This window comes from Botryllus schlosseri, chromosome 16, assembly GCF_051294905.1.
Source record: "Botryllus schlosseri isolate E-star chromosome 16, Bs_hap1, whole genome shotgun sequence".
Taxonomy (NCBI): domain Eukaryota; kingdom Metazoa; phylum Chordata; class Ascidiacea; order Stolidobranchia; family Styelidae; genus Botryllus; species Botryllus schlosseri.
The window spans coordinates 7,621,358-7,633,017 of record NC_137251.1 but is presented as its reverse complement, the minus strand read 5'-3'; the positions used below and the strand labels follow the sequence as shown (position 1 = coordinate 7,633,017).

Below are 11,660 nucleotides of genomic sequence, written 5' to 3'. Positions count from 1 at the left end.
TGAATATTTAGTGACTCTCTGATGTGAGATGGACCCGCAATCACACAACATCAAGAGCGAAATACACTACATGTAGTCAGCGAATGATGCTTATTCAATCAATCAATGAAACTGATATCGTTGTCTGATGTAAAAAATCTAGCACGCGTACGGGGCAATCTTGACTTCATATGTTTATTGCATCATAAAAAACAAATCCGTGCGATTGAGGTGCTTTATAACTTGTTAATGGGGTAATATCGGTAGCAAGTATAGAAACCTGTTTTACACTCTGCTCAATATCAACGTAGCAATACATTGTCCGGTCTGGCCTAGACCGTTAAGGCGTAAGGCAGTAAGCTTATATTCCTTTGCAAGTCCTCGTCGAAATTGTTGGCAAAGCGGCGGAAGATATTGATTTTATGGGACTTTATTATATCATTAGATTGCCCCAGTTGATACATTTGGCCACGTTTAAAACGCCAATAAGTACTTCAGCATTGCGGCATTATGTAGCCGAGTCGTCGCTGGGTATCGTGTACATTGATATAGGCTATCACTTCACTGAAATCAGGGATATCTAGATATCCCTGACTGAAATGTAGGGCTGGAATTAGCAATATGACGTCATTAGGTTCACGTTCGCGTTCACACAGAACCTTTCAAAAAGGTTCGCGTTCACACTAACCTGGAACTTTCAGCGGTTCACACCGTCCCTACTGATTACGTTCAACATCTTCGCGAACCCCAGAATGAAGACATACGACCCCCAGGTTTAGAGCCAATATTTTTGAGTAAAGCATCTAAATGGCCTTAACCGACTCCAGTAATATACCGTTCTTTCATAATTGGGATTACAATTAGACTTATTTCACTAAATGATGGTTATTTTTAATAATTTTTGATTGCATGCTTTTTGAGGGTGGTGGTTCACATATTAAAATCAATAATCGTGACACTAAATCGCGCGGGGCGCGAAGAAAAATATGGAGTGGCATAAATCTGCCCAAAAATAATAACTTTTCTGTTGATTTACGAAACCAATTTGATCCTATTTCTAAATTCCGGACAGTTAGGCGTATTTTAGAAATTCCTCCCGGACGCAGTTTTAGCAGTGAAATTCCGGACGTATGACAACCCTGACGTATGGTAATCAATTTCAAGCATACTGATGTAATCGCATTCTCAGCCCCAACATCACCATTTATTGAAATCTGCAGCTCTACATCAATAATATTATGTGATGGCAGTTCCAACATCGCCACTTGAATAATGATCGCAGTATCACGCGACACTAATTTCAAGGGTGAAGGGCCTACGGTTAAATTAGGTTATCCTAGCGGAGACGAATCTATTATAATTCTATACGCCGAACATTCGTTATCTGATTCACCCAATTCGCGTCTCTAAGCTGATCATTAAGGGCAGGCGATAAGTGGCTGGATACAGTCCGCCACACCACGCCATGCTAATCTGAATCGAATATTTCCACCCTGCTAGCCTCTCATCTTCTGGGAACTGTGAGATTATGAAACATCGCCACAACAGAAGATATTGCAAAGTCGTTCTTTCATTAGCAGCACAATGCTTTAAAGATCAAACACAGTTTTACACGGGTCGCACAGGTCACAAACGAACCCGATAGTCACAAGGCACCTGACTAGCACCTAGGCCTCACGACTTGAAAAGGTTTAGTCAAATTCACCACTTTTAATAAAATAAGAAAAATCCCGACAATTGGAACCGAAATTACAGAAATCAATCCACCACGCGACTTCACCATAAAGTGATTGACTCGCCTCCTCGGACAAATATTGTCGAGTTTCAATTATTTGGTGATAAAAAAGCGAAAAAATTAAATTGCATAAAGCAAAGAAAATAGACAAAGTATGTAGCAGCGTCACAGCAATCCACGTTGGAATGATCGTTCGCAATACGCACAGTCATGTTCGATTAAAAAAAGTAATTTGTTTAGTCGTTTTGTTAGTAGCCGAGTACTTTTTGTTAACGCGCGTGCGAGTACATCCGATGATTGCACGGATTGTGCCGAAAGTAGAAAACTTATGATTCTGGTTTTAGTCGAACACAGCGATACAAAATATAACGAAGCACAGTAGTGAACACACGGGGGCGGGGCGTGTCAAAATCTCCAGTCAGATTCATTCTTGTCGGCAAGGTTTAACAACTAATCGCATGGGTTTTATCGAGCATTATTCCCATAGACGTGAGCGCATTTCGGAATAACGCTGACAATTTTCAGTGCATTTCAGTTTCGTGCATAGAAAACGCGTGAATAGTAGGTAGATAATTGGTGGCATTAAAACTAAACGTGACACTGGAGGATGAGACCCGTCGACTAGATCAGCGGTCAGACACGCCACCGGCCAGACGTACGCCCGTGTTGTACAAATTTTTCCAAATGAACTACGGATCTAAAGACTTTGGTTACACGAGTACAAACAGACGGCGCACTGTAGGAAAACATTTGGGGGTTCGGGAAGACGCGCGACACCGGGGGTAAGAGTCGGAAGTATGATTTTTCAGCGATTTCACAGAAGTATTAGTAAGCATGCGAACAAATGCGGAGAAAATAAGTATGACAAGCAACAGCAACGACCACATATAAAAACACTAGCGACACTACCACTGACTTATTAAAAAGTAACGACTGTAACGTTGAAACTACTGTCATATAAAACAATACAGCATCAAAGTGTAGAAAACTATCTATGATCTCAACTATGCGCGTAGCTGAAAAATTACGGTGCAAAGCATACATGGGTCCAGTTGTCAGGTAAGAGTCAGACGGATTCATGAATTTGACATAGGTTAGAGGTGACATCGCTAATTCACTGACGCCATCATGATTCATAGAGTCCGCAATGCATATTTGGAGCATTGCCAAGATAACAACAATATGATTTTTCAACATAGTAACGCGATTGGCAAGTTACATTTATATTTTGCCTCCAAGCTTCCGCATTGCTTCGTGCCTGGTTTCAGCGCGAATTTACCGTTACGGAAATTGACTTGATGTGCAAAGGGAACAGCAAACGTGATTTTCAATGTCATAACAGAAGTAGGCCAGGATTTTACAACGATGATTGACAGATGAGATTTTACAGCGGTAAAGCAGCAATATATTCTAGCCATGATTGTATACGTCGTCTTAACGCGCGAACATTAATTCCTGTTCGCCAGTTGCTAAAGGTGGATGGAAGAACAAATCTACTGCTATCTTGAACGAAAATACTACCGCATGAACGCAAATACTACAATGGTAGCATCCGCTAAAAAGTTATTCCAATTTCAGCAATTTCGTCTGTCAGGGTTTTGCTCCACGAGTGAACAATCTCAAAGCAGTACGGGTCGACTATGTAAAACCGTGAAAAAATAACGTAGAAAACAAATCTATGACAGCAAACGAGGCGTCTCATCCTGCAGAGAGCGACTAAAGTGGGTGTTCCAGCACGCATGTACAGATCGTCAAGAGTTGAACTTTCGTTATGTACAGAGCGGCGCCGGTATCTCGCCATGCGCGCGGCTCGCGGTTCGTCATAGCTTGCCTGCGCGGCTCAAGCGGCGGAAAACAGCCGCCGTGCGCTCAATTCGCGATACACAAGCCTGGTTACATATTAACCCAAGGCCCTGAGTTTACAGAAACTCCAAGCTATTTACACGGCGCCTTGCTATTTACACATCGGCAACTTGCTCAATCTTTGTCATCGCCCATTTTTGCGGCGACGACAGTGCGCCTTTCTCGGTCCTAATGAAAGGAAGCGGGGAAATGTCACGTGATTCGAGATCGTCAGCTACGCCTGGCGATACCCCGGCTTCTTTATCCTCTGCTACCGGCTGGACAGTGTCGGCTTGGTGTTCGTGCCGCGGCGGACTTGTGGAGCATCCGGAGCTGGCGCTGCCGTTATCATCGACCGCCGGAGAAGCCATAGACACTGGTGATGACGTAAGCGATGAAGCGGAATTGTTGCCCTGCGAGTTGTGCGCTACGACGGGCGGTGCGCTGTGCCGGGCCGGCTCTTGCGTGTGTTGCAACAGTCCTTGTTGGATGGGTTGACGAAAATGAGCGGCGTGCATCAGTAACTTTTGATTTTCCAGTATCTCCTGCTGTCTCTGTTGAAATGCGGCGGTCACCAAAGCCATCTACAAAAGAAACAGCGTGAAAGCTATAATCCGAGTCGACCATGCGTGTAACCGTAAGCAGTGTAACGTTACCTTGTCAATATTGTTATTGTTTGCCTTCTCATTGTTCTTTGCTTCCTGCGTCATTGATCTATAGAAAATGCGAAAACCCTCAATGACGTTTCAATCGAAATTATGGAGATGGAGCGTACACCCCAGAAATACCAGACAATGAAATGTCGATCGCGGGCGCACACGCGGCCGCGCCGCGCACACGCACGACCTAAATTACGGGACGAACACGGAAAAAATACATGGCGGTTAAGATACGTCGCATTATCACCCCGTTAAGAGGTCGAATTCTCGCGATTGTTTGAAGGAGGGAAAATTCGAACCCCTTTCGCCCCGTTCTGACTCTGCCCTTGGTTGGACTTGTTATGAAACGACTTCCACGTATCGGCATGCTGAGGTAGCACACATTTTGTACCACACATATTGATTTGGTCTTGCCGCGCCTTGACTCATGAGTACTCTCATTGCAACCACCGTAGCTTTATAACTAGTCTTTGAACAAGATTATACTCTGCGGTAGTCTTAGAATTCGGGATAACAATTTCGAAAAACGATCCTCGATCGATAAGGCGTATGATACATATGTAGACACCTATCTATCTCTTTACAATCATATATTTGAGTGGAGATAGTTTCAAAGACATCTATATGGGACGCAAACGCGATACTGCGGATTGAAATTGAAGAGGTTGTATTCACTATTCCGTGAGCACACCTCCAGAGGAGATGATGAAACACATTCCTTACCTGGAATATAGAATCCTCTGTAGCTGACTTAGCCTTTCTTTCGCCCGGGACTGGGCCCTGAACAGCATTTCATCCTGAAATAACGCAATAAACGTTTAGAGCAGCAATCTCACGTGGCCAGCAACAATAAATAACCCACATCCGGGCACCAATCCGGCCTTTCCTCGAGGCTTTTGTTGATCAGATCTTCAATTCTTGTGATCATTCGTTTGCAGAGCAAATCACCTTGTTTTGATAAGGTCAAGAATGACCACATGTACTTGTCGGGCTGACAGATGGCGTAAATATCGCGGGCTTCGGAAGACCATTCATCGTACTGGGGCAAGAAAATAACGAAGTTGAGCAGGCGATCGATACAAAAGGTTTAAAGTATTGAGTAAAGGGGAGAGTATCGAATCCAAACCGCGAATATCAGTTCCATGGCCTCGCGCCGACCAATATTTTGTTTCAGCATAAAGCTGAGTAGGCGATGTTTAACGCAACATAGGTTTAAACAGACCGTACTGAAGCCGCAGCTGCAGGCGCTGGATTCCATGATTTACAATCGTAATCTGGCAGATATCAACAAGGGACGCAGCACATCAAGTAATTCATGACGCATCACCTTTGCGTGTTTGAACTGTTCCATGAACCTGGGACTGATTTTCGCCACGAAAAGCAAGTGTTTCCAGTGGGATCTGTGCGCTGAGTTTTGTAGTTTCTGTTCCTCTTCAGGCATTTGACTGGGAAAATAATAATCGATTGAAGAAACAGAGATAAACCACACAAAATATTCACTCATCATCTCCCTGGTATTTTACAGGGACAGCGTATGCACGATAGTACTATTATTAAATGGAGCATAAACAGTCACTCAATAATACAAATTAGGGATGCATGTAACGAGTTAAAAACGGCTTATTCTCGCTGATATCACCTATACACTACGCCACCATAATCAAACAATATAACTCTGGTCGACAAACAAATACGGATGAATATTATAGATCCCCTGTGTTTACCTATATTCCAGAGCCCTCTGGTAGTGGTATTCAATGTTGCTTTGAGATATCGAACTCCTCATGCGTTTCGCCGAATCGGAGCCCTTACCGTCTTCTGTCATCTTAAAACAGGACAAAACATATCGTGGTACAACGCAAATCGCATTACAATGCGGGGTGCCTTACGCGTTTGCGTTTCTTGTGAGTCTTTTTGGAGTATTCTTCAATTTTTTCGCCTGTGTTGTTACCGGTTTGTAGAGCGCCGACGGCGGGTCCGTACATATAATTCAACAGGCTGCAACGGTAGAAAAGTACATGCATGAATTGCAATCGAAACGCGATTCCGAAAGAATACGCACTTCTTGTTATTGTACAGTGCTAATGACGATAATATTGAAGGTCGAGGCGATTGAAACGGATGACCGGCGGGGTTGACGTTTTGGGATTTCAATTGGCTCTGTTGCTGGTTAAGCAGGAGAGCCCTGGATGAGTTCTCGTCCATAAATGGCGGGGGTACGAATCGCGTCGGGTCGTTCGGGTCGGGGTGGCCCGGTTTCGGCAAGGTTCCTCGGAGATGATTGTTGAATATGGTTTGCAAGATGTAGCTTGCGGACGCATTGCGACTGTTGGACATCGCTCTTTGTTCCTGCTGAAATTTCACAACTATACAGGATACATACGAATATACAATTATACATACAATGCCGGGAATAGAGTATTCAAACAGAAACACGCACGCAACCCGAATTCGCTGCAATGACAGAGGGAAGAAGCCAGGCAACACTTTCAACCCGTAAGTAGCCTTCTCGAAAACTTAGTTTCTATAAGTCACCGAGTACACGCTGACTCACATAAACCCGCACCAGAGCTTACTATGAATCAGCTACCGGATCGAGAAACTGCAAAGAAAACATTGATTGCCGCTGAGGAAGTTGAGTGAAACTACCGCACCCCGTAATGATGCCATCATACACACGGTGATATTACCCCAAGCTCAAAATATCTTACCTGCATATTGTTCATGAGCGCAGAATATGGTGAAGGCAAGGAAGTCGGCGGCTTCAAGGATAAGGGATTGTGATCTTTTTCCATCGCATTAGTGCCTTCTCTCTCCGCCGGGAGAAGTTGTGGCGGTCTAACCAATGATTGCGCAAGGTGCTTTGTGTAAGCCAAATATTGGTTAGCGTAAGCTGCCTGCGCATCGCCAGCAGGGTCCCGTCTATTAGTCTTTTCGGCGTGTGAATGGTGCCCAGCGTGTCCCAGCACCGAAGCACCCGCTATACTGTCGATTGCGCCACCGATTGTGTTATATTCAGGTGCTCTAGACATTTCAATGCTGTTTTCCTGGGATTTCGCAGGCTGTTTTGGCATGGTTTCGCCTCGATACCGACACAGCATCATGAGCGAGCTTGCAGCAGTCGACCACGCAGAAGAATCGGAGTTGAGTTTTGAAGAATCAGCGCAATCTGATAATTGTTGCTGGGAGGTTGTTATACAATTAGCTTGAACTCGTGGTGGTGATTGCTGATCAGGCGAGTTACGATATCCGTTGCTATCATTTGAATTCACATCGACGGTCTTTAGTGGTACGTCACCAGAAGAATTCTAAAAGCAAGAGGTAATTACGCGAGTTTACACTTTGCAATAAGCATTAGCGTCATATTGCATTGGATCAATTCATACGAAGATTACTTCAAGTAGGATAATACAGCATATGCGCGTTCCCATGTCAGGGTGTAACCTGGCCAGGTATTCATGTTACAACGGCAAATATTTATCATTTACAAACAACACGTAACAGAAATCACCACTTCAAATATAGACCTTGTGGTTGCGCTTGAATTTCTTGCTACTGCTCAATTCAGCCCGGATACGTTGAAAATTATGATTCACAAGGCATTCAAAGCGGGAGTGCATCTCAGGCTCAAGAATTTATGCCGTTGTCAGTAAACAATGCAGTCCTGGCTGCAATATTGTGTCACAATAACTTACTGGTCTTTGCTGTTTCCTCTCTTGATTATCAGGAGTTCGGTTTCCGTTGGCTAATCCAGTCCAAGTCGAGTAATTAGACGTCGGGGTATTCGTGACTGGTGGTGTAGAATTACGATGCTTGAAATACTCTTTTGAGTCACCCAGCCTGACTCGTAAAGGCTGGGTAGGCAATAGTTTGTACTGGTCCTCAGCTTGCGCCAGAAAGGCGGATATATCATCGTCATCATCAAGGCGGTAAACGCAATTCTCTAAACAAGATCAAAACTCGGATTACCTACAGGAAATTCGCCCGGATGCGGTAAGATCGATCACTATATCTGATATTTTAGAGTAAAACCCAATCAAGCGGACAAAATTCTATTCCAAACCCAAGGCATTACGGCGTTTGACGAAAACCTAAACCCCGTGAACCTCAGGGGAATGACGGCATTGGGAAGGTAGGTGAATGAATATGCACACTTAGCCAAATGGGGAAGGTCTTTAAGGTACAAATCACTTCGCTCTGGGATTTAGGCTGAGAGAATACAACGTATCAGTCAGATACGACCCCGATATCTACAAACCGTGTCACTTCTTCCAAGTAACGCCAACACATTATCTCGCGCCGTGCGTAATATCAGCGAAGAAAAATAAATTACGCAGATCAACCACGTTTAATATAATTAGGCTTTAACGGCGTGATGAACAAAGCAGAGTGCGAATGATGTCACTCCCGCTTTACGGCGTTGGTATATACATTTGTGTCATGCCGGTGACATTGGCTAATCGGATCGTCAGATGTTAGCGACACCTTCTGATTTGCCGCGGTAAACTAGGCTTCGGTTACAAGGCAGACGGGTTCAATTGGAGACATCGTAGGTCAATTGTAACCGACCCTTAGACACCTGGTCACTGAGGCGTCAAAAGGGAAGCACACTTCTTGCCTCAACTCCATGGTATTGTATTCAATTTTAAAACCACGCGGTTGCATTATTCTGATTATTGTAACTATATGATTGGAATTAGTTTTCCTTACTTAGCAACTTTTCGCGTGTGCTTTGATTAATTAGCGGTACGCGCACCTAAGCAGCTGTCTGACCATCATCTTGTGTAATTACCGGGTACGAGGGCGTTCCTCATGCGAGGCATCAAAATAGCGCGATAATGCAGTTTAGAAGGTTCATCGCTCGTTGCTTACTCAGAACGACAATGCTGGAAGTTCTTCGCAATTATTGCAATTACCATTTTCAAAAGTCAATTCACTGCAATATGTCGTTTTAATCCCCCGTAAATATATTCAGCCTAGGGGAACGCATCGTCATCGATTCCGTCTCGCGGAGATCCTTGAGGGCTATCACAGTATCAACTACATTACCACGCGCCTATACCACACATGGGTGTTCTTTGCTTTCGCTTACACCGCACTTCCTCGTAAATAATCAGCATATTAGTGTTCAAAACACCTGTTCATATCAAAACTTTTCGTTGCTCAATACCCGCGCCTACGACGTTAGTCGTAATCATGTGCCGAATAGCAAGTTGGAGTATCAATATATACAAACAATCATGCGTGATAATGCGTGTGATATGCCGACCAAAATAATATAATATGAAAGGGCTTCAATATACATTAAAACCTGTAACATACCGTTAATAATGAGCTCCGCTCCGATTGGTATATCTTCGCTGTGTATTTGTTTCCATATCTGTATGATGTCTTCTCTGCAGCTATCGTTATACAGTAGCCTTGTTTTCACGGGGTTTCCATCCTCTGTCCCAGTAAACAGTACACAGAATCTAGTGCGTTGGTTCATTTCACGATCTACCACGCTCCGTTTCGCAGTTACACTTTATCGTTATCCTCTGCGTCAATGGTAAAACACAGTTACATTATCCGTAGGAAACACAGTGGCAATAGATTGTCGATAGCACATCCTGCCTTTCCTATATACAGGGATTACTGCGATATTATGCGTAGGCACTCGCTGTGGCCCAATTACACTGCGCGCTCAAAATGCTTTGAAAAGGCTCCTCGCATCTGCTTTCCGTATACGCTCCGTCGCACATTTCGAACGGCGTGCCTCCTAACCGCCGGCCTAAATTCGAATAGCGTCAAGCACGTGCTCGCCTCTCCAGATCCAACGTCGCATTGTGTCATCGAGGGGAGAGCTCAGACGTACGCACAAAACAACCACCGTCAACAAAAGCACCAAATCAACTGTAAACGGCTGTGTATAGCCCGATTAACCAGATCCTTGCTCACGACAGCTCAACACATCCAGACGCGTTGATAGCAATCGCGGCCTTCTAAAACAGCGAAAATGCTCGTGGATATTTGATCAACGAACGCTGCGTCCCATAAAATCGCTGAAAAACCACGATTCTCAACAAGAGAGTAACTAGACAAAAGTTGTGTCAGACAGCCCACTTATCCAGCTATCTGGTTAATGAGAGAGGCCGTGGAATAATACACAGCCGCACGCTAATCCTACCTAACATAATAACGATTCGGCAGCACTAAATAGTCTGTCGGCGTAAGTAACGGAGCGAAGAAATTCAATTCTTTGTCGAGATAAACGGCCGAAATCGGACCTCTTTGATAATACTTTGTCCGTCAACCTGCGCATATGATTACGACACGCGAGCGGAGCCCGACATAATTCCAACCCTCTGCGCGATAACTTATCGTAAAAGAACGACGTCAGTGCGCGTGATAGAGCGATGTTTCCTTAACGAGTGGCTCTGGTAGTGCTCAAACACACCACTTGCCCCAAATCTCTCTACAAACATTGAGTCTAATGTTGATTCGGAGGACCTTCTTCGAATTATTGTACGAAGCCTACCCGTCACGCTACGGTTTGCTTAGGCATATGGATGGCGTTCGCGAAGTTTTCGTACACAAAGAGCCCCATACAGAATCAAACCCCTGTAACAGAAACGTACCGTTTTTTCACTTAACCGGCGTAGCATCACCGATCACATAAATATGTTCCGGATATTTGGATACAGTTTTGAGATATCAGCTTTAACCGTGACAAGGTGCGCTATGGGTTAGTATTCGTCGATTTAAGTCGGTTAAGTAACCAACAACGAAATGTAGAGAAAGGCCAGTCATCCAGGGTCGTGTCGTGTTGCATGAGAACCTGTTGACTACGGGACCCTTGCTTCCCTTGAGGTAGTGTCGAGTTAAAAGGACATTGTTGCCTTTCCTTTGAAAGTCTTTTTATACCTGCGACGAGACTATAAGACAAAAAATTAAAGTAAGCTATCAATTGCCCTATAATGGCGAACTTCCATGAATAGGCCTGTTAATTGCGACGGCTTTTGACTCACCCTGCCCCATTGTTCGTGGAAGACGGATACATTTATAACACACACACCTCCCCGTTTCATATTGTCTATTTGACACAATTTTTTCAAACAAAACCGCTCTTCGCGGTCTCGTGCGGTAAGATTTCACACGATTTGATTCTGACAGACTATATCGAAGTGAGTCCTTGTAGTGGACAAACGCGGGTTGTCCTGGCAATCCTGTGGATTCGCTTTTCAAAATACCTACGCTAAAAGCTCTGCAATCCACTCTAGACTCGACTGAATAGGCAACATGCGCCCAGTCAAGAGCACGCAACGATCTACTTCAACTAATTTGCGAAGAGGTTAAAACGGGGTTATATTTCTGAAGGTGGCTCATGGAGCGATGCTAACTGGTCTTGCTGACCCATTTCCTTGAGCAAAAGTAATGCGATTCCTTCTCTGATTAGTACTAATTAT

The 11,660-nt window shown here is 44.3% G+C and overlaps 1 protein-coding gene across 1 annotated transcript; it reads right to left on the bottom strand.

Moving 5' to 3' along the window:
- Positions 1-1,531: 1,531 nt before the first annotated feature.
- On the bottom strand, positions 1,532-10,574 carry LOC145459126 (uncharacterized). The gene is made up of 11 exons (XM_080337754.1): positions 9,538-10,574; positions 7,911-8,158; positions 6,927-7,523; positions 6,278-6,567; positions 6,105-6,213; positions 5,940-6,040; positions 5,543-5,660; positions 5,078-5,254; positions 4,939-5,012; positions 4,213-4,270; positions 1,532-4,140 (listed from the first exon to the last, which is right to left on the bottom strand). Exons 1-11 carry the CDS (start codon positions 9,701-9,703, stop codon positions 3,673-3,675), a joined length of 2,406 nt encoding a protein of 801 aa, XP_080193880.1. The 5' UTR covers positions 9,704-10,574; the 3' UTR covers positions 1,532-3,672.
- Positions 10,575-11,660: the final 1,086 nt, after the last annotated feature.